This window comes from Polyodon spathula, chromosome 7 (genome assembly GCF_017654505.1).
Source record: "Polyodon spathula isolate WHYD16114869_AA chromosome 7, ASM1765450v1, whole genome shotgun sequence".
NCBI lineage: Eukaryota > Metazoa > Chordata > Actinopteri > Acipenseriformes > Polyodontidae > Polyodon > Polyodon spathula.
In genome coordinates, this window is record NC_054540.1 from 3,282,908 (window position 1) to 3,307,035 (window position 24,128).

Below are 24,128 nucleotides of genomic sequence, written 5' to 3' on the forward strand. Positions count from 1 at the left end.
ACCACCACAGTGGGGCTGGCTCAAGGAAGCATCCATTCTTCTAGAATCTTACTTCTACACTCTACCTGCACGGGCATAGCCCACAAATTTGGGCACAGGAACAGGAACCACATGAGCTGGTTTGTTTCTATGGCGACCAGGTTGTTGATCTGCCCCAGGGTCATGTCTCCCATGGACATGTTGGAAGTGGAGAGGCGGAGCATCTTGTTGTATATCATAGCCTGCATGGGGGAAGAGAGCAGCTTTGGAGGTAGATGGGGTGGTGGGTCAGGCAGGCTGGCAGTGCTTGGTTAACAGCCTTATTCAGATTATGCATGCCATAGATGATTTATTAAAACATAGACTAGACAACACTATCACATTACCCATATTGTACACTACAGTTTTTTGCCTTTGGTATTCTTGCCCATAAATTAGCTTGCAGAGAAGTGGAGAGGCTGACCATAGGGAAGCCATGGGCAGGGGTGCAGGATAGCTGCCCTCCCCTTTAGACGAAGCCAAAAAGCAGGCGGAGGCTGGAAAGGAGGAGGAGAACTCTGACACACAGAGGGGACGTAATGGATTGAGGTAAGATATAAATCCTTGAACGTACTGTTTACAGAGGACGAATAAGATACTAGTTATTCGATTGATGATTTGACCTGCTATTGGAAGTGCCTAAAATACGCTTGATGTTTACATGATTGGATCTCTGCCTGAACCACCACTTTACTTCATTTCCATCATGTGGGTATCATTGTTTTATAGGGTTATAGAACCTCCTGCAATGTTTGTAATAAAAGCATCACTTCAGCCATGCTGTATCCAGTGGTGGGACTAGTATACACTTTTAGATTTCTATTCAGAAATAAAGGGCTGTATCGTAAGTCAACATTGAAAACACTCCTCAGCTTTTTGAGATTAACATCTTTTTACCCTCTTTAAAGGGGAAGTCTCATTTGGAACACTCAACACAAGACTTCCCCTTTAAATTCTACTACGAATACATCAAACAAGACAGATTGTGGAGATCAATGAGCTGCACAGAGCTCAAGCTTCATCATTCCGGCTCTAAAACATCACAGACCAAATTAGTGCATGACCTTTGTGAGGGTCCTATTTCAATGGTGATTTTTAATGATGATTATAATAAAGTCAATTAACCTTGCAGAAAACGAACAAAAAACGTCCATAGCTTACCAGCAAGGCCCCACGAAGGTTGATTCCTGTTTCAATGGTCACGTAATAAGAGGCCTGTAAAAATGTCCTCTGCAGAATTAGAGCCAAGAAGAGGAGGACTGCCAGAACGGAAGTGTTTTCCAGCAGCTCATGAGACGACACGAAATATAATATCTGAAAACAAATAAATAAACACTGCAGTTGATTGCAGAAGCCAACTAAATGATTTCTTTGACCCTGAACCACACATCAGACAATAAGAGATACCCGGGAGATGTTCTGAGCTGTATTAGTTTGATGCATTGTGTTCAGTTGAGTGTTATATTGAGGATGTTCTGAGCTGTATTAGTTTGATGCATTGTGTTCAGTTGAGTGTTATATTGAGGATGTTCTGAGCTGTATTAGTTTGATGCATTGTGTTCAGTTGAGTGTTATATTGAGGATGTTCTGAGCTGTATTAGTTTGATGCATTGTGTTCAGTTGAGTGTTATATTGAGGATGTTCTGAGGTGTATTAGTTTGAGGTACGACTTTCCAACTCTCTCTGGATCCTTTGAAGGAAAATCCCAGAGACATGCATATTTAAGATGCTAATGTATTTGCAACGTTTCTGAGAAATACTGTGCATGTTAAACAAAATATAACATTTTAAGAGTTTTTACATTAGATCAGAAATGTGGACAAAACAAGCAGATCCATTCTCTAAAACATATTTCAGCATGTGCTGTAGAGTATGCAGTAAGTGTGGGGAGAGTTATCTGTGCAGTACTGTGTTTGCATTATGTTTTAATCTGTTGCTTTTCCCAAGCAACCAATGCAAAGGGGAATGGGCTGCAGTTCATCTCAACTGAGCACTCAAAAGAGCTACAGAGTTCATATGAGCGCACTGCATGGACAAAATCGTGGAAAACCTTTAGTCTTCACAGACGAAAAAAACACATTTCTCCCAAACTTAAGAAGACTGTTTATTCAAGGGAGGTAAGATTTGCCCTGAGCATTGAGGCTTAGATGCACTTTCAAAAAAAAAAAAAAAAAAAAAAAAATTCCAGACTTGCGATATTTTTTCTTTTTGTTTCCTAAATAACATAAATGAGAGGATTTAATTTTGCAATTCACCCAAATGGGGTACTTGCAGTACAATTACATTTTTACATGATTCTTGAGAACAAAATAAGTAATTCTACATACAACTCTGACCAAAAGTTTTGCATCACCTAGAATTTTACGATTAGGGCATTTTTTTACCGAGTCTCCTTAAACACAGTGCAGAGAGTGAGAGTGTGAGTGTGAGGGGAGGCAAGAATTTTACCGACTCTCCTTAAACACAGTGCAGAGAGTGAGAGTGTGAGTGTGAGGGGAGGCAGGAATTTTACCGAGTCTCCTTAAACACAGTGCAGAGAGTGAGAGTGTGAGTGTGAGGGGAGGCAGGAATTTTACCGACTCTCCTTAAACACAGTGCAGAGAGTGAGAGTGTGAGTGTGAGGGGAGGCAGGAATTTTACTGAGTCTCCTTAAACACAGTGCAGAGAGTGAGAGTGTGAGTGTGAGGGGAGGCAGGAATTTTACCGAGTCTCCTTAAACACAGTGCAGAGAGTGAGAGTGTGAGTGTGAGGGGAGGCAGGAATTTTACCGAGTCTCCTTAAACACAGTGCAGAGAGTGAGAGTGTGAGTGTGAGGGGAGGCAGGAATTTTACCGACTCTCCTTAAACACAGTGCAGAGAGTGAGAGTGTGAGTGTGAGGGGAGGCAGGAATTTTACTGAGTCTCCTTAAACACAGTGCAGAGAGTGAGAGTGTGAGTGTGAGGGGAGGCAGGAATTTTACCGAGTCTCCTTAAACACAGTGCAGAGAGTGAGAGTGTGAGTGTGAGGGGAGGCAGGAATTTTACCGAGTCTCCTTAAACACAGTGCAGAGAGTGAGAGTGTGAGAGTGTGTGGTGAGGCAGGAATTTTATTAAGTGTTCTTAAAAACAGTGTAGAAAGTGTGAGTGTGAAGAGAGGGTGGAATTGTCCACATTACAAATATGCAGAGCCTCTGCAGCCAGGCTTCGCTGTCCGTAGAACTATTGTTTTCCTTATGACAGTTTACTATGGTATTTTTGCACTGTATTTTGCACTAGCCACAAAACGAATAATATTGATAATAACAATAATAATAATAACTGAATTCAAAAACCTTAAAGTACCATTAAATCTGTCTCTGTAGTGCTCTGTCATTGGAATGAGAGGATCAAAGAATGGATTATGTCCAAAAAAAACTTCAACATTGAGATATCAAGATACAGCACGTGGCGTCACAGTATCTCACTCTCCTGTGAGGAATATGTACAGTGCCCTGTGTGTGGAGCGCAGCGCACCTCGCTCTCCTGTGAGGAATAGGTACTGTGCCCTGTGTGTGGAGTGCACAGCACCTCGCTCTCCTGTGAGGAATAGGTACTGTGCCCTGTGTGTGGAGCGCACAGCACCTCTCTCTCCTGTGAGGAATACGTACAGTGCCTTGTGAGTGGAGTGCACAGCACCTCGCTCTCCTGTGAGGAATACGTACAGTGCCCTGTGTGTGGAGTGCACAGCACCTCGGTCTCCTGTCAGGAATAGGTACTGTGCCCTGTGTGTGGAGTGCACAGCACCTCGCTCTCCTGTGAGGAATACGCACAGTGCCCTGTGTGTGGAGTGCACAGCACCTCGCTCTCCTGTGAGGAATAGGTACTGTGCCCTGTGTGTGGAGTGCACAGCACCTCGCTCTCCTGTGAGGAATACGTACAGTGCCCTGTGTGTGGAGTGCACAGCACCTCGCTCTCTTGTGAGGAATACGTACAGTGCCCTGTGTGTGGAGTGCACAGCACCTGGCTCTCCTGTGAGGAATACGTACAGTGCCCTGTGTGTGGAGTGCACAGCACCTCGCTGTCCTGTGAGGAATAGGTACTGTGCCCTGTGTGTGGAGTGCACAGCACCTCGCTCTCCTGTGAGGAATACGTACAGTGACGTTCTTCTGCTCGCTTATCTGGGGGCTTTTCCGGTCGTCGAGCCGCAGGAGGATGCAGTAGATGCAGAGAGGTCCAGCGAAGCCCAGCAGGTCGGCCAGGTAGCGGAAGGTGCTGCTAAGAAGGATGGGCCTCCCAAACGCTCGGTACATGGACCTCCAGATAGACGGACTCTTGTCAGTCTGGTCTGCCACCATCTTCTAACAACAGACAGCAGACAGGACAGTAAGAGAACACACTCACCAACCTTGAGAACTCACAAGCCTGTGCATCAATCTGCCACAAGCGCAGATTCAAGCAACAGACAGCAGACAGGACAGTAAGAGAACACACTCATCAACCTTGATAACTCACAAGCCTGTGCATCAATCTGCCACAAGCGCAGATTCAGCAAAAGACAGCAGACAGGACAGTAAGAGAACACACTCATCAGCCTTGATAACTCACAAGCCTGTGCATCAATCTGCCACAAGCGCAGATTCAAGCAACAGACAGCAGACAGGACAGTAAGAGAACACACTCATCAAACTTGAGAACTCACAAGCCTGTGCATCAATCTACCACGAGCATATTTTCAAGCTGCACTGCTGTACATTCTGAGATGAGTGATTCATGAAATCCATTTTGTTTAGCACTCATTTATGAATAAACAAAAACAGCCTTTTAATGTTTTTCATTTTTGTACACTGCATTTATACCTCCTTTCAAACCTGTATATATAGAAGCTAATTATTAAAACAGTAAGTTTTCAGTTTATCAATGATTTTTCTTCTTCATTAAGTATTTCTAGTGATTGGTGAATATCCTACTAGACCTTGACTTCCCTTGGATATTGAGCTGTTTGCTGTTTTTGAATTCTTTCACACACAGCCGGTGGGATGGTCATCATGACTCCCATTTGCCCCATAATGTCAGTTCACCAGTCATTATCATTATGACAGAACATACCTACATTAGCAGTTTCCCAACTACAGCGTTATGCAGGGTGAGCCCAATAAAAGTAAATAAACTCCAGTGAAATGGGAATGATGGCACCTAGCCTCCTGACACCAAGCAGGTTTAACTGAAGACAGTTCATGCGTGACTGACCCTTTGCTCCTCGTAGGCGTCCTTCAGGCGTATGTAGTTAGTCAAAGCCCTCATGGCAATGGGCAGTTTCCCGATCTTCTTCAGGTCGATCGGCCTCTTGTGAGCACCGATGATCAGTGGGTTCATCCACCAGTATGTGGCCTTGGACAGTAAATTTACAAATGGCTGCAAGAATCTGACACCCAAATCTTGCAGGTCCTCTGGGGGCTTTACTTTCTGAGGGTTTGCAAAAAAGACATACCTCTGGAAAAAAGAAAGGTACAACTGAAGCGTTAGTAACTGCCTCAACTCTGTTCAACATTTCACAGGCGCGGAACTGTTTGTTAACATTGACAGTAAAGGGTGGTCAGGCCATCCTGGCATTCAATTAAAATGACAGTGCCGCTATCCTTACAGGACAAAATAACAAAAACTATGAGAACTGTATGAAGTGCACTGAATACCAACACTGCAAAAAATGGCAACAAAACTGCATTGAATACCAACATTGCAAAACATAGCAACAAAACTGCATTCAATACCAACATTGCAAACCATGGCAACAAAACTGCAGTTACCTTTAACACAGCTGTTGTTTGATTTATCATTTTGTACTTTTTTAGATAAGTTGCCATAAAGATGTCGGCGCCGAAATTCAAATTGAATTCTCAGGGAATTGAAAGCCAAAGCTCTTAACTACAAAGTGTTGTCAGCACAACACAGCCAATAAAGTTATACAACTGTTAACCTTCATGCATTTCCAGTTAAACTGCACTATGTAAGTTCTGCTGTGATTGTAAATAGCAAGGACTCAGTGGAGCTAGAAAGCCTTCACGGACAGACAGACTGAGAAAGAAAACTCTTTAGCTTGTGATAAGCAATGTTTTAAGCACTTTTTTATACCTCGATCCCGTCTATCACGACAGTCTTCAGTTTTGACAGCTTGTGCTCGCACAATATGTGTGCATGAAACAATCTGCATCGGACTTACCCTGACCCTGATCACATTGATCTCCACTGCCATCAGCAGTCCATACAGAATGACCAGCATGGCTGTGATGCAGAACCTCAGGTGCTGGACGCCCACGTTGTGCTCGTAGTACTTCACCAGCTTGATGGTCTTCGTGATAAACGCCAGCACCCAGTAGATAAACAGGGCTGTGGAGCACCAAGGATAGCCATCATTCCCAGAGAAACGACTGCAAATTCAACTGGGCGGCATTAACAGAAAACAGCAAGCAAGTACCCGGATGATTCGATGGATCAGGGTGGGGATGGCGGGGGCGCTAATGATGATATTAAAGCTAATGCTGATTGACTGAGACACCTCGTCACTAAGATCAGATGTTACTCTATAGCAACACTATAAAGAAAAACACAATGTGGTTCTAGAGTAGTGGTTCTTCCAGTCCATTCCAGTTCTTCGGGTCTTTTGAAACTGTGTTGAGTTTATAGAATAGGTTACCTAGCCCACTGGGATTCTTTAAGACATGAACTGCCAGGAACTGGATGGGTATTGATGGCCTCCTCTTGGCCACGTTGTTATGTTCTAAAAAAACTTTTATATTTTTTTGGGATCGCAGTTGTTTTATGATTAATTATCAATTAGAATCGAAAATAAAAACCCAACTGTAAGACTGTGTATTATAATCAGAATTAACTAACACATGGAATAAAATACAGCCTGTCTAAAGCTACACTTTGTTTCACATAATTGGAATCCATTACAGTCTTTTCATTAGCACAATGTCAAGCAGGCATCCTCTCAAAAAAAAAAAAATCACGCAAACACAAAGCATTCTGGTGTGCGGCAAAGAATTAAGAGAAAACAACACTGACTGATGACTGACCGACAAAGTAATCACAACATAACAGGAATTAATTGGATTTGAAATACGTGCACCTGCTCCTGTGCATGCTGATCATGTATCTGGACACAGTTCTCAGGGTTCACAAGCCTGACACACCACACTCTGCTGTGCTCAGCACACACACTCACTGAAGAGCCCAGCACGCCATTCACTTACCCAGGAGCAGCTTGGGGAAGTTGGAGGTTTCGATGTTGTGGTAGTAGACTACAGACGTAGTGGCAGCTATGAACCCCATGAATGCAGGCAGGAAAAGGTGCAGGTGGCGGGATTTCATATACCTGAAAGGAAAGAAGGAATAACGAGAATTCAGCAGTAGTTCAAAAGCATAGGATCTCATTGCTAGGTGGTCCTTGATACGACTTAGGTTACCTACTTCCAAATCAATACCAATGCCATAAATAGTGAAGCTTCTGAATATTTAAAATAACTTCATATTTAATTGATTGACAAAGGGATTTTATCCAGATAATTCAGAATGCAATGGAGTAACCCCATCTAAAGTGTTTTGCACTATACTCTTCCATGCCTATAGCAGGTATTTACTGCACTTAGTACCATGATTCATCATACTTCTATGTGATTGTTAGCCTCGCTAGCCTATGCCTATCTATGTTTTAACTCTGCCTCTATAAACTTTGCTAGGTGTGCAACATGGTACTGCATAAATGGGGTTCCCCCCCAGGAAGCAAAGCAAATGGAACACAGATTCTGTGTGGTCCAGTGGTTAAACAAAAAGGCTTGTAACCCGGTTCAAATCCCGGCTCACTCACTGACTCATTGTGTGACCCTAAGCGAGGCACTTAGTCTCCTTGTGCTCTGTCTGTCGGGTGAAAGCTGTGCAGCTGATGCATAGCTCTCTGCAAGTTGTCTTGGATAAAGGCGTCTGCTAAATAAACAAAGAATAATAACTCCATGACTCACCCATCAGAAACGATCCCTTCAGCTGTCTCACACACATGGACGAACAGAAGTGTAAATGTTAGGATCCACCTCATGTTGTGTCCTGGGAAATGTAACCAGGTGTTGTGATGGATCTGAACCTTAGAGCTCTGACTCCCCCAGCCTGGGCCAAGAAAACAAAACAACATCAGTGTTTTCAAAGCACCACTCAGACGTGACTGGCTTATCTAGCGTCAGTGTGTTTTCAAAGCACCACTCAGACGTGTCTGGCTTATCTAGCGTCAGTGTGTTTTCAAAGCACCACTCAGACGTGTCTGGCTTATCTAGCGTCAGTGTGTTTTCAAAGCACCACTCAGATGTGTCTGGTTTATCTAACGCCAGTGTGTTTTCAAAGCACCACTCAGACGTGTCTGGCTTATCTACAACGCCAGTGTGTTTTCAAAGCACCACTCAGACGTGTCTGGTTTATCTAACGCCAGTGTGTTTTCAAAGCACTGCTCAGACGTGTCTGGCTTATCTGTGAAATAAAGTTTTAAAATCAATTGTCTCACCCTTTATTAGCAATACTATCACCTTATCTGAGCAGGAATGGGTAACACTTTTTCAGAAAGGGTGTATTATTAGATACTGGTACTGATGGCTTTATCTGTAACATGCTATTGTTGCACATGGAAGCACTGCACTGATTCAGTCCATGAATAGTAATATTAAGTGCTCACTATACTATCTTACCTGAAGATCTCAATTATCATTGTACCCTAAAGACCAAAAGGTTAATACAGTGTAGTTTGATAAAGAAACAAAAGACTTTTCACAATAGTGTGCACAAAATACAATGCAACGAAGACTGTGTGAATGTCATATTTTACAGGAAAGTGACTTTAATAAGGGCCGATATGCCTGGACAAAAAACAGAGCACAACTTTAGGAGTCTGCAAGTAAATATAAAATACAGAAGTCAAAAATGTATTTTATCCCTTTCTTTCTTCCTGGTCTCGTGGGCATGTCAGAAGACACTTCCGTCTGGGCTGAATACTCAAGACGTTCCTATAATGTGATCTGCACCAGTAGGCTTAGGCTGCGTTTGGAACTGTTACTTTGTCCTAATTATGGAGCAATTACCTAACATTCTTTAATAAGGGACGGGGTTGGTTTTGGAGCATTATCTGAACAATGCTTTCAAGAGCGAAAGGAAGTTAATTTACATACCGATGAACAATATGGGGAAAGTGATGAACAGCAGGAAGACATGGGGGACCAGGTTGAGAGCATCAACAAAACAGCCATTGTCCAAGACCCCATCGTCCACACTGTAGGCTGAAGCATTATCATTACCACAGAACGAGAGGGGCATGGTTCCTGTTCAGCTCTGGAGGGCCTGGCATGGGGGGGAACAAGAGTACAATTAGAGGGAAGAGAACAACAGCTGCTTGGGGGCTCAACCACAGTATAAAACACGCAGGACTGAGCCTGGGTAGCAATGAGCACTAACAGGGCAACGGAACCCATATCCTCAGAGTTACAAACGAAGCCCACTCTTGCAAACTGACTGATCAACCAACCATATCCCAAACCTCCTCAGAGTTACAAACGAACCCCACACTTACATGGTATCATGACATTAGAGTATCATAACACCCCCGCTTCTAATACAGTACCATATAGCTATACCAGAAATATTATTTGGCAACACTATTACTGGATTTTTCTTCTAACAACACGTTTGTCTTTACTGTTTTCTTTCAGAAAGGAGACCATCAGATCATCAATTTATTTTTGATAAAGGGGTCTGTTGGTTTAACTATAGCCAGATGCTTATGAATAAAGACTAACAAATCAAATGGTCTTAGCAGAGTGCTGGTGAGTGCATGCGTCTTCGTGGTGTGTTCAGTTTGAGTAAGGTGTCATTGCAGAGGAATCTTGTGTGGTGACTGCTGCACAGCAATCGGGGGTGGTGACTCAGGTTTGAGGGAACACAGCACAGCTTTGATTTCAGTGAAACTGCAGCCAATGGAAGGCGTTTGCTCTTGATATTAATTAGCTAGCGTGTACAACAGTGATATGATTATACAACACCACAGTGAAATATTCCATAGTCAGCACCTCACAGTGTGAGAACTGGACTTCTTAAAACACATACGAAAATCAAGTAATAAGAAATACTATACAGATTAGCGGATCTTTTATAACTATATTTTACAAGTAGGTGCATAAAACATTGTACACGCATATCCATTTCAAACTGCTGCATATCTGGTGCCGCTTGTTTCCGTTTTACATACATAACAAGCTCTGTTGTGAAACAAAGCGCGCTTTCTCACCAGCTTATTAAATGGCATTACTAAAATTCTAAAATAAACACTTACAAAAACCTAATGTTGAGCCACGAATAACTTACAACACGGTGAAGTCCACCCTATTCAGTAACCACAGAGGAATTAACGACTTCATTTAAAACTGTAAGCAAGATCATCATGACAATGGCAATGCAAGATATATATAAAACATTTTAAAAAACCATGCAGCTAGCTCAGTAATGTAACATTTCTGAAAGCATATCCAGCTTCAAGGTTTTTAAAAATAGCCTCACGGTTAAACCCACCCCAGGCTTTGTGCATTACTTCGACTTTATGAAGCGTGCAGGCTGTAATCCTAACTGTAAGTTAATAAAACATATATTTAAAATTAAAAGGGCTCTTTGTGTTGTTGACACCCTACAGGAAATAAAATACAGCCTTACCTCGATAACAATGTGTTATATGTATGTATATATCCCGTTGGTTATTTGTTCACATTGATTCCTATTCGCTGATTTTCGTGCAAAGGAGAGAGAAGCAGTCTGAGTGTACGCTGCTTATTTTTAGACGCGCCGGATCAGCTGCCTGCTTGGCTCCCTCCTATCGAGTTTCCAAACACTCTTCTGGTACTCGCTTTCTTCTGTGAAAGGACCTGTCATAACAGTGCTGGAGAGAAATTGTAAAAAAACGAATACTTTGTCATGGACGTATTGTATACGATGCTGTAGAATAACATCCCTAGAAACAACGTTAAATACGACTACTACTACTACTAATAATAATAATAATAATAATAATAATAATAATAATAATAATAATAATAATAACACAGCGCACATTCTGTAGTCGGTTTTTCTTAATGTTTAGTTTTCGATTTATGTGCGGACAATTGATAATAACCATGTATGTTTATTGATTTTCAAAACCTTAAACCTTCACAAATTGACATGGCAGTACATTTTGCTACTCAGTCGTCTATAAGTTCTGCCGTTTTAAATGCACATAAAATAAAGCCATCTGTATGAATTCATAATGAAAGAAACAATGTAGGATCATTATATTCCGTAACATAGAAATGCCGCATTTTGGTACAACCTTATCAGCATTATTCGTTCAGACAATGCCATTCTATTTCTGCAAAGCACAGAACGTTTGCATTATTGCCCGTTTCAAATCAGCATAGTAATCCGGTCGAAAATGCGGTTCCTACCTATTCATTCCGAAGCATCATTATATCATTTGGGTTGTAAGTGTGTCCTGCTGTCTCTGCATACACAGGCAACACGCACACACACACACACACACACACACACACACACACACACACACACACACACACACACACAAACATTTAATTTAAACCCATGTAAATATGTATGTTTGTTTAGACTCACCGGTGAAATGTGAATTGATCTTTCGTTTCTGATGTCTTGTGTTTGATAATTTCAAGGAGACCGCATGTGCATTGATTAAAGGCAGAGGAACCATCAGCTGGCAATGATTCAATACAATACAGCTGACACAGCTCTGCCTGGAACTATGGTGCAGTGAGCCCGATGCATATAAAGCATTCATTAAATATGAGCCTGCTGGTCTCCAAATAGGCACACACACCCATTCATAAAACTGACATGCACAGCATATGCTTACATTTCAGAGGCAATGTGATTTACACATAACAGACAAGAAGAAGAAGAAGAAGAAGAAGAAGAAGAAGAAGAAGAAGAAGAAAAGGATTTCTGCACTGATGTCTTGGGAGGGTTCAGTGATTAGTTGCTGCTGGAGATCAGTGAGTGTGTCAATAGCAGAATGACTCGAGGAAGATGCGTACTCAGAGGATAGGGTTCCTTTCTTGCACCACGCAGAGCGCAGTGACACAACAGTCTTCCTGACTCCGGGCTTGTCTTCTTGCAGCATTTCATTGGCTGTATTCTGTGAGGATTCATTGCTTGTATTCTGTCCAGTCTAATGGGTCATATTCCTAAGAGGCAAGAAAAAGCATAATACAACCACAGTAAGAAAAGCTCTCTGTTTTGGAAAATGGGTAATATTGAAAAATATTAAATATTATCCATTTACAGCACAGATTCCATTAATTCTACCCTCCTTCTCGCCCCTTTAGGACTCAGATCTGTCCTCCCTGCTCCAGAGCCATAAACCCACCACGTGTGTCATGGACCCCCTCCCCACTCGTCTCTTCCAGGCTGCTGCCCCTGCTCTACACTCTTTTATTTCCTCTCCACAACACCTGTACGCTCTCTGTCTGCTTCCCCTCTGCCTTCAAACATGGCTTGCACTACCCCCATCCTAAAAGAACCCTCCCTGGATCCCTCAACCCTCCAGAACTATCGTCCTGTCTCTCTCCTCTTGTTCCTCGCTAAACCCTCGAGCGAGTGGTACACTGCCAGCTCTCTGCTTTCCTGTCAACACATCCTCTGCTTAACCCCCTCCAATCTGGTTTTTGCCCTGCACACTCCACGGAAACTGCTCCTGTTTGTCACAAACTCTACTCTCTGCTCATGGCGCCTCCCTCTCTGTCCTAATTCATCAGCAACATACTCAGAATAGTGAGTTTCCTAGTTCAAGCCCTTGTACTGTCCCGCCTTGACTACTGCACTCCTATCTGCCCAGCATTTCTGCCTCTGCTACCCGCTCCAGCTCATCCAAAACTGCTGCTCGCCTTGTCGTTTCCCATCCTCATTTCTCCTACGCTACTCTGCTACCCCCTCTCGCCCCATCAGCTCCTCCACCTCCAGCAGACTAGCTGTGCCCGCTCCCCCACTTCCAGAGCCCGCTCCTTCTCCACTCTCGCCCCTCAGTGGTGGAACGACCTACCCACAGATATCAGGACTGCTCAGTCCCTGACCACCTTCAGGTGCCTCCTCAAGACACACCTGTTCAGGGAGCATCTGAAAATCAACCAATCAATCAATCTTTATTTTATATAGCGCATTTCATAGTGGACCAACATCACAAAGTGTTTTACAAGATGCAGTAACAACAAGAAAATACATAATACAGAGAAATACATAATACATGATATACAGTAAAAGAAATAACAATGTATAATACATTAAATACAGTGGAAAGTGCAGAATACATGACAGTAGCATAATACATGAAATAGTAGCAGTAACACAGCACAACTCTTGACCATACTGGACTATATGGCTGTCACAAAGACAGTTGCAGTGGGTGATGTCAGACCAGAAACAGGAAATAAACAACAGAGAGGTGGAGTTTGGTGGAGCTGAGCGAATGGCTTTGCTCAGCATTTAATGAGTGAACAGAACAGACAGAAAATAAATGGTTGTAACAAACAAAAAACACAGGACGCGACACATTCGCCAAAACAAAAAAGACAAACAAACGGACTATCACTAAACAAAACACAATGAGCTTCTATTTTTCTTATCTTTTACAATTACCTTCATCTCCAATCCCGTTCTCCACTCATCAAACACACAACCCCGAGTGAGTGCAAACATGCAGCTTTTATGCAGCTGTACCGAGACTCGATTGCTAATCAATCATTCAATTGGAGTCGTGGTACAACTGCACGTGAATTAATAAAGTGCAATTCCCCGTGCTCACGTGTTATTACATTTTACTTGCATGTGAAGTGCTGTGCAATCCTAAATACAAATATGCATTTTAAACACTCATGTTACACAGACCAGTTTATATCCCATGTACCAATGACTATACACAAACATTAACACACAACACAAAATACACACAGGGGCGGGCACTTTGCCACAATAGCACTCAGTTGTTCCAGTACTTGCATCAGCTTGTACTTGTACTGAACTGCTCCATACCTTGCCGCATTCAACTACTGCTCCTAACTGTCACTACTTACTGTATTTTGTATTTGATTTCACCCGTATAGGTAACCATACTCACGTTTTTTATAATTGCTCTTATTTGAAATCGTTCTCATCCATCTATCACACTTACTACATGTTCTTACTGGACTTTACTCATATAAGCAGATATTTACTATAAGTTTCAGTTGCTTAGTTGAACCTGCTCTTATAATTTATTGTATTCTTTATGACCTTACTTGAATTTGATCTTGTTGTACTTTCTTATCTGTATTATAATATTCTATAATGTTAATATTTTATAACGCGATGCTTTGTACTGTGATATTTTGATATATTTTAATCTTCTAATGCTAAAACAACTAAAATCAACAAATTATCCTCATCATTTTTGTCTGTTTTGTTACACTTTAAACTAAAGCTGCTATAAGGAATGAGACGCCATAATTAAAATGAAATCCTGCCACACTTAATTGTTCTTTGGCGGTAGCAAATCAATCTTCAAAAACAGCAAAACCAGATCACACAGTTACACACAGCTTATGTATGAACATTCGATTACAAATACATGTACAGATTACATGTGACCATTGATCAGGTATTGTAAAAGTCCCTGGCACAATACCTTTGTGTAGACCACTGGCCACTTGCAGTGATAGGGTAGAAGCAGCCACGTTCCATCTGTAGTACAAGCAAAGATCCTAAAGCCTGTGAGCAGAATAGAGGGAGGATGTGACTGTAGTGCTGGGGCTAACGAGAGTTAAGCAAATGGGTGTCTAACCCTTGGTTAGCATTCCTCTAATGACACCTCGCTTGTGCATTCTCAAAGCATGTTAGAAAAGATAAGAGTGCACCAAAATACCCTTCGTGATTATCTCTCTCAGCTCAATGCAGCTCCTTTTCCACCTGCTGTAGCCAGAGGATATTTCAGTGAATGGTGAATGGGTCACACAGCCGCTAAGCTGCATGATTAAATGTAAAAGCACATCCTTCTCTATGGCACGGCTTCTCAAACTCTGTCCTGGGGACCCCCTGTGGCTGCTGGTTTTCAGTCCAACCGAGCTCTCAATTACTTAACTAAACCCTTAATTGAACTGATCATTTGCTTAGTTAGATCTATTACTTGTTTTCAGCTCTTAAACAGTTGCATTTCAAGTTACTTATAAAAATGTTACAGCTAACTTGAAATATGCAACTGTTCAAGAGCTGAAAAAGCTAAAAAGGTCTAATTAAGCAAATGATCAGTTCAATTAAGGGTAGTTAAGTAATTAAGAGCTCGGTTGGAATGAAAACCAGCAGCCAAAAGGGTTCCCCAGGATAGAGTTTGAGAAGCCCTTCTCTATGGGAACAATTGAATGACCACTAGATGCCATTGGTTGTCCTGGGTGACCATCATTACAGGAGACACTCTGCCTGCTTTTATTCAGAGAATTTGCCAGTCCTATCCCTAACTCATTAAACAGACAGATAGAGTACTGTAGATAGAATGGAATGCTGAGATGAATTAAGGTTAATAAATAAACAATATTTTGTTTTTTTTACTGAACAGTGTAAATACACACAGTGAGCACAAACATGACCTCACTTTGAGCTTCACCTATAAACATGTTGTATTGGTTTATACTTTAAAATCTTCTACCTGAAAAAAAAAAAAAAATATATATATATATATATATATATATATATATATTATATGGACATTGCAACACTGATGCGATGAAGTTAGGAAATGAGAACTGTTCAACTTTGTTTAAAAAATCCTTACCAGGGTCTGACGGGGTGCCCGCCCCCCTATATATCTGTATTATGATTTATTGTTATTATTGTTTGTATTTTGTATATTCTGCTATTTGAAAACTGGCTATGTATTAATTAGAATGCAGTTGTATTAGTGTTTGGCTAGGATGGGATTAATTCGCATCCAGGGATGATTGATCAGGTGCAGGTAGTTAGGAGATTATTAATTGTCAATTGTGCAATTAGCTCCTAACCACCTGCTATATAAGCCCAGCTTCAGGCTCATTAAGGTTGGTTGGAGTTTGGAGGAGCTGTACAGTGTTGTTAGGGAATTATGGTGGCCTTTGTTTTATTGAGGTATTTGTACTTTTTATTTTCTGTATTGTAGTTTTGTTTGGCCGTTGTGCCCTTTTATTGTGTTTTGAAAAGTCTTTTTTGTTTAATGGGAAACTGCGCAGCCACGTCGTTTTTTGTTCTGCTTTCCTGGAACTTGACGTCACATTTATCATCACATCAGCCATCCTGCCACACAGGGTATAAACAAAATGGAATTGAAACAAACTCATATCTCCTGGGAAGAGTTGAGTGAGCTGGTATATGTCATATAATGTAAATATTGTGAAATACCCACGTTTGAAATGAATCTATACAAAGGATATGCAAGGTACCTCATGAGAAGTCTCTTAGTAACATTAACACCTGTCTGTTTATGACTGATGCTGTTTAATGTGTGATATGGTCATTCTCTACACTCTGATTGGAATGTGTGCTTTTCTCATTGGCGTCCTTTTGAAACTCAGGAAAGTCTGTTAAACAGAGAATTAAGTATATACAGTGTTGGTGATAGTCAAGAATTATGATGTATTAGGGATTTACTGTAGCTGAATAAAATAAAACTTGTGCACAGGTTTTAAAAAAAGATTATCTGAGAAAAGAGGGTATTCAAAATAACAATGTTTAAAATTTTCCAAGGGTATTCAATAGATAAAGGAGGGTAAAATGGCTTCTATCTAAAGAGCATTAATTCCAGAGATTCATCTTTATTATTCTGACAGCACAGGGTGCAATGTTGCTTGTGAGCTTATCCCTACGTCAGTCAGAGGTAGAATACACATGCTCTAATAAATGTCTTGGGCTTAATGTAGGTCGTTAAGCAAACATGCATCATAAATACTACAAATGTGAATGCGTAGTACTCAAGAGTCTTTCAGTGCCAGAATTCCAAGAAGAAATACGTCACCTGAAGTATGTACTATACAGTTCTGTATATCAATGCACTGAAGCACTTTTAACTAACAATGCTGACACGCACACTCATACACTCTCGCACATGGTATTCATGGGAAAAAATAGGTCAGGGCACTTGTTAGAAATGATAGCAACCCCTTTGTTTTATTCTAATATAGTATAATTTACACTGATAATGCTCTGCTGGTTTGAGTAATGGTCGTGTCTGCGTTTGTGGTGGTGTCGTGGTCGTTTTCATGTCACATCATTGTTTTATATTACCCGGACCCCACCCACCATTTTGTGAGTGTTCCCATTTTCCAGTCCAGCCATGGATGAGCTTAGTCTCACACATAGCAGACCCTGTGTTCACGTTTGTGTAATCAGTTTGTTTTTGTAGCTTGCGTTACTGATTTGCTTTGAGTTGAGTTGGAGCACTCCTCATGTTTCAAGATGCCATTTAATACAGTAATAAAATAAACAGTTCAAACCATGTTTACATTTCTTTTAATTCTTGTTGGTTACATCCTGGCTAGAATACAGTGGAACTGTATTTAAGTCACTTTTGCTTAATTGAAAATAGAGATTTCCTTGGCTGTTTCAGAGTTAGTTTAAACTATGTATACTCTCAGACACATTAATAATAAATCCTTGCTCTCCACCAAAATCAGGTTGAGAACAAGCCTGCAGTTTACAACTTGCTTCTTATGTGCAAGATAGTATGTGTGTGCATAGCAAATCCATTCCTGGTTTTACTATGAGTCTAAGGAGACACACCTGAGCTTTTAGCCTATACACTAGGAGGATAATAATAATAATAATAAATTAAAACCATAATCAAGCACACTTAAAAACCTGGAATGGGTGAAACTGCTATGCAAAACGTAGTCTTATTCCCATCCCTGCACAGTTGAGCAAAGCTAACGCTATGCTCATGTGTTCTCTCAATTTCGTGTGGGGGGAAGAACAGCAGTATGTTCAGAAGAAGATGATGACAGGGATCCAGGGCCAAGAGGAATCTTGTGTTAAATAGTTCATTGAAGGAGTTGTCACAGCCACTGTAAACAAACACAGTCATGACTTTATATCAATGACTAACCTCAAAGCTGCCAGACTGCCACCAAAAAACCCATTAGAACAGCCCAGTGACATATATTTAAAGTGCTGCTATTAACGGTGGCTGCTTAGTCTTTATACTTTTTCAAACATTTACAGATGTGGAAATAAAGCAACGTGAAACAGCAACAGTATTTTAAAAAGCACATTCCCTCCTAATGAGGTGTCTGCCAGAATCAAGTGTTACACTATACTTGCTGTAACGAATGCACATTTCATATAAATCAATAGGCTCGGTATTATTTTCTTTTCCTTTCCAGCTATCAAGGCACCATCAATGTTCCCATTAACTTCAGTTTATTAGAGGCAGCCCCACACACTCTCAGATCCAGCCCCAAACCCTCACCCCCCTGGCCTTCTCTAATTCTCATATTAAGGTGACCTACCTTGATTCAGTCATCACTATTATTGTTGTCTTCTGTTGATTTCCTCTGGTCAAACACATTTACTCTGTAACACTTTACATTAAGTGTCTAGTTACTGTGCACTTACATAGCAGTTACATAGGAAATACATGTGTGCTTACACACAATTACAATGTTGTTATGCATAGTTACAATGTACTTAATGTATACACCTTTTTGGATGATATATGTAAGTACACAATTCAGAAAAGGGTTAGGCTTAGTTAGGGATCAGGTTAGGATTATGGTTAGAGTTAGGTTTAGGTTTAGTGTTAGGTTTAGTAAGGGATCAGGTTAGGGTTAGGTTTAGTGTTAGGTTTAGTTAGGGATCGGTTAAGGTTAGGTTTAGGGTTAGAATTAGGGTTCAGGTTAGGGTTAGGGATCAGGTTATGGTTAGGTTTAGAGTTAGGGTTGAGGTTAGGGTCAGAGGTAGGGTTAGTTAGGGATCAGGTTAGCGTTAGGTTTTGATTTAGGGATCAGGTTAGCTATTATGACTGGGGTTATATCATGCAAAAAATACGCATAATAACATCGTAATTATGTGTACTTACACGTGTTCACTAAGTAACTACTATGCAAATACACAGTAATTACAGACACTTCATGTAAAGTGTTACCGTTTACTCTTTCACAAAGACCATTTGGGAACAACGGTTAGTGTTAGAATCTTGGAGTACACCCGAGAGTTTATGTTTTAGGTCATTCGTGAAATGCGTTTTTATTTTCAGCACCTCAGAGTAATAACAAGGAACACACTGTTTTATACTGCATCAAGTGACACACTGAGCCAGGCTATACGAGACTGTTTTACACAATACACCTGCCGCTCCATATACACAACATTACTTTTTGTCTGGCAGACTGTAAGTGAACTTTTCCTGCCGTTCTCTCTGTCTGCTGGCTCCACAAATGAATTTGGGCTCAGACGGTGTTGGCCTGTGAACCTGCACATGGGTTCAACTACCTTCATCTGTTCTGTGCTGTATTTCTAAAAGACTGCATTTCTATAAAAGCAGTTTCTCCAAGGAAAGCATTCAAATGAAACCCTACTGTTCCATTCATTGTTTGCTCTGGATTATCTCCTAACAACACGACTTCCTCGTTGCACTCTCAAGCCGTACGTGCAGCTTGCAGCGGCGCAGTGCAGTCTGGTCGTCTACACACACAAACATCTGCCCGCAGCCACCAACCCTCCAAACACGATGTTAAACATCCAAGACTGGGAGAACAGGGAACTTTCATGAACTGCTCCAATGTGACGTAGCAGGCATGCTGGGGACAGTGTGTCCCTGTGCTGAGACACTGGACAGAGCAGAAGCCAGCTGGGATTCACATCACCCTTCCTCCCCCAGCGAGGGAGCTGGCTGGTTCCTGCAGTGACTGTGCAGGGTTGTCCCTGAGAGTCGCATCAAAGGAAGGAGCATGGAACCAGGCTTCTCGAGGGAATCTGGAAGAAGATGGAATCGCCCCATGGAGAAATGTTCCCATCACATAGCGGAAGCATCTTTGGAATTACTTTTGCACAGATTTATAGTACTGCAGATAGACATTTAAACCAAGTAATGCATTTCCAAAGAGACTTGACTTGCATTGTCCTTCCTTGCTTAAACATTTGTGATGATAAGAGTAACTGGCAGGCCAGGTATGCACGCAGGGATCACATTTTTACAACGCATGTGTTTAAACACTTATACAAAGCTTTATTGTTTGCCAATGCAAATGTTAATGTTAAGAGGAAAACATTTAGTATAGAGACACTTGCCAAACACTTCAAATTTTACCATAAGTTATTAGAACGACTTATTTATCAGTAATTATTTCTTCTCAAGTTTATAGTGTGCTTTTTGTTGCATCCTGAGAGGGTTTCATTTTTAACACTGAATTTAAAACAATTTTGTATTCACAGCAATCAGCAATCTACCTGAATAGCAACGGTGAGCATTGACTCACTCCAACTTTCAGCACGCCTTCCTTGTTACCAAGCAGAATACATGCAAACCTCTGTGCACCCAGTAAAACCATTCTGAATGCAATCTTACAGGCATAGCTGCAGTTTTTTTTTTAAATTAAAACTTAGGATTCATTTCACTGAGCATCAGATTACACTAGTATCATGATATGCGATCTTCCTATCTTCATGTGAAGCTGCTCCACATGTTGCGTATGTCTGTCAGTATGCACTCCTTATTCCTCAACAGGTGTTGAACCAGCTTGCGAATCCTCCCACCCCATTCCTAAGGAAACTTATTGGCCTATCATAATCCAACAGAAATCAATCAGCACCCCAGCATTCTGCTACTCTAGGTAATAGAACCCTTGCCTTCTATGACAGCACACTTCAGATATGTGATAACAGTGTCTCCCCTGCCAATATAAGCTGGCAGGGCAAGCACCGTGAGAGGACTCTGTTTGTTCCTGTGACCTAGGTACACCAGAGGAATGGCATACATGTACCAGGGCTGGGACTCACTCTAATAGATGTGCTAGGATGCACACCTCCTCGAGCCAGGAAAGTGTGCCCTGCCCTCAGATTCCTCAACATGATAACACTTCAACGTCACGATGACAGGGAGAAGCAGACTGCAAATACTATGAAGACATCATTACAAGTATTCCATTGTTAAACACCAGCATATTACACTTTTGCTTATATTTTCAAGCAAGTGAAAAAGCTACTTTTCTGAGAGGAAACTGTAACCAAATTAAACAAGACACAGCTCACAAGAAGGAGTAGTTACTTTGTTCTTCTGCTTTATTTTATACTGAATCCTCTCTGAAAATGTGCCTTTGTACTTGGGTGAAAAAGTTTAATGAATGTTTTAAGGCCCCCATGGGAACTCTCCCTAGTCTGACCCACAGACCATCTGAAACAGTTACAATTCATACTTACTAAATGGTTATTTTTTTAGATCAATTTTACCCCCCCCTCCCCACCCACCCACCTCCCCTCTTTTCTTACAAAACTGAAATGGTAAACCAGGGATGGAAATAATACCCCTATTGTACTATTGCATAGGAGTTTGATCCATTCCTGGTTTTACTATGAGTTTAATAAGACACACCTGAGCTTGTTACCTGTACACTGGGGCTAATCAAGCTCATAGTGAAAACATGGAATGGATGAAACTGCTGTGCAGTAGGAGTTTAAACAGCACTATTGCTTGCCCTGATACAATACTGCCTCACAGGGCAGCTGTGCTTTTACTAGGTGATCCACAGGGGGAGCTGATACAATACTGCCTCACAGGGCAGCTGTGCTTTTACTAGGTGATCCACAGGGGGAGCTGATACAATACTGCCTCACAGGGCAGCTGTGTTTTTACTAGGTGATCCACAGAGGGAGCCGATACAATACTGCCTCACAGGCAGAGGCTGGCAAGGCTGACTGGGGAGGGGCTGTGCTATTATATTGCACTGCAGCATTATTTCTGTCAATTTGTCACACACACAAAATAAAACTAGCAATACCGTGGTAATGTGTTCCCTGGTGAAGCTCGTCCAGCAGCATTATCTGTGCTAAAGTTTGCTCTCATCCTCTGGCTCGCAGCGTGAGAAAGCATTGTGCAATCCCAAAGAGGGAAACAAGCCCCCAGCTCCCATCTGCGTGTGTTTAGATCCCCTGTGGATTATCAGTGAAAACTAGAACTACTACTTTAATTGAATCCCACAACTCCAGCTCGACAGCTGGCTTCCCTCCAAATATACAGTTTAAACAAACCCAACAGTTATCACAGCACAAGCAGGAATTCAAGGGGAAAAAACCCAACGCCTGGATGATTAAGACCCCACAGTTCACGTATTATAGGATGAAAATGCCACTGGTCCCAGCCAATCTTGGACTCCCACAACTGATTGCAATAGAAAGGGATTCATTGGGAAATGACAGATCAAAAAGTTTCCATTCATTAAACTAAGTTGTACAAAAATATAGTTTTTTTTTTCCATGATGTGCGTTATTTTTCTTTCATACCCCTAAGAGGGCCCTTGAAATGAAACTTGCTTTATTGTTGTTTACTGTTTTTTAATAAAGCTGACAGGAAATCTAATTTTATTGCCCCTGCTTTCTGAAATTTCACAACATCCACCCAAACACACCACTGAAACTATAGAAGCAGACTGACAGACTGAATTTATTAAATGAATCAGTTCTAATTCCCTTTAATCAATCCCAACACATCATTGATCAAAATTGCAATTAGCAGTACAATATTTAAATGAACTTCTCACAGTGGCAACAAATGAAATTGAAGTCACTGTTAGTCAATTAAGCTGGCTTCAAATGAAAGCAGCTGAGCAATCACAATGATCATGTCTCTAAAAGATCAATTGTAATTCCTTCATAAGGAATTGGAATTGATTCTATAAAGGAATTGGAATTGAAAAACAGGAATGGACCCCAAACCTGCACAGAACATCACACCTCAGCCAGCTAATGCATGACTCTGGCATCTTTAACAAACCAGCAGTGACACGTGGCAGATCACCTTATCCCTGTCCCAGCTAGCAATTAGCAGGGCTGTTCCAGTTACTTCCGGCTGAATCCCCTGCATTCTGCAACATTGTGGGATTGATGGAAACTCTTGGGTTCCTCTCCCCGGTCACTTGTGTTACAGCTAATAGGGCCCTTCCTCTCCTACGAGCTACATGACAGTAAGGGACAGGATCCAGACTGAAGTGAAAGACTGAGCTGGAATCCCTTGACTTAATCCCCTGCAAGAGACAACTGAGACTATTTGATTTCCTGATGGGCCACCCTTAGGAAAGACATAACTAGTTAAGCATTGTCATGGGGCTTCTTCTGTGAACCTGCAGGAAGTATACAAACTGTAGGTATAGCAGCACCAATTCAAATGAAAACTCTCTCGCTGGATGTTTCCAGAACTACACCTCTGAAAGCGAAGACTATTATCAACCGTTTTATTATCAACCTCTTGTTTCCCCATTTCCTTACATCATCAGATTGACTAACATGCATTTCAGCAAGATGATTAAAGATGCATTTCAACATTGCTGAACTTGCTATCTGCTGCCCATGTCTCATGACAGTGGGACGTTTATTGGTGTAGGTAAGGAGGATCATTTCCAGTAAGAACACTGTTTTTATTTCAGCACCACTGGTCATTGGTGCAATGATGATGATGATGACATCTGTACTTTTAATAAAAGTATGCAAACAGCTCCCGCTGTTAGCTGGAGTGTTGGTTTCTTTTAATGGGATACTTTATACACTATCATTGTGTATAGTTTCTTAATATTTAATTCCTTATGTGTTAAACCGCTCTGTTACATTAATCATTAATGACTGTTGTTTCTGCTCAGAGTAGTATTTAACAATCTTATTAGTTACAGTAAGCTCTCTTTCAACCACCTCTAAAAGGACTCACAAAACTAAACTACTGAAGTGGTGCGCGCAGCTATATTTTCTGTTGATTTTCCAAACACTAACTCACCGTTGCAGTGGTTAATGTTTTTGTGTGGCACATATTCAGAGCCTTTCTTTCTTTCTTGATTAAAAAAATAACATGTATTTGATCTGGTTTTGTTTGA

The 24,128-nt window shown here is 41.3% G+C and overlaps 1 protein-coding gene across 10 annotated transcripts in view; it reads right to left on the bottom strand.

The window, feature by feature from the left end:
* Nucleotides 1-14,837, bottom strand: part of LOC121318008 (ATP-binding cassette sub-family C member 9-like) — a 61,834-nt gene extending 46,997 nt beyond the window's left edge. For 2 of the 10 annotated variants that reach the window (XM_041254169.1, XM_041254173.1), the window contains exons 1-10: nucleotides 11,921-11,953; nucleotides 10,714-10,936; nucleotides 9,183-9,351; nucleotides 7,995-8,136; nucleotides 7,230-7,351; nucleotides 6,194-6,360; nucleotides 5,224-5,466; nucleotides 4,131-4,331; nucleotides 1,180-1,332; nucleotides 66-221 (exon numbers count right to left, since the gene is read on the bottom strand). In XM_041254169.1, coding sequence (XP_041110103.1) covers nucleotides 66-221; nucleotides 1,180-1,332; nucleotides 4,131-4,331; nucleotides 5,224-5,466; nucleotides 6,194-6,360; nucleotides 7,230-7,351; nucleotides 7,995-8,136; nucleotides 9,183-9,327 — 1,329 coding nt within the window. In that variant the 5' untranslated portion in view covers nucleotides 9,328-9,351; nucleotides 10,714-10,936; nucleotides 11,921-11,953. Of the gene's footprint in view, nucleotides 1-65; nucleotides 222-1,179; nucleotides 1,333-4,130; nucleotides 4,335-5,223; nucleotides 5,467-6,193; nucleotides 6,361-7,229; nucleotides 7,352-7,994; nucleotides 8,137-9,182; nucleotides 9,352-10,713; nucleotides 10,937-11,480; nucleotides 11,540-11,664; nucleotides 11,864-11,920; nucleotides 11,954-12,101; nucleotides 12,252-14,722 lie in introns of those variants that run through there. The other 8 variants (XM_041254170.1, XM_041254165.1, XM_041254166.1 and 5 more) reach the window with 7 other exon arrangements.
* Nucleotides 14,838-24,128: the final 9,291 nt, after the last annotated feature.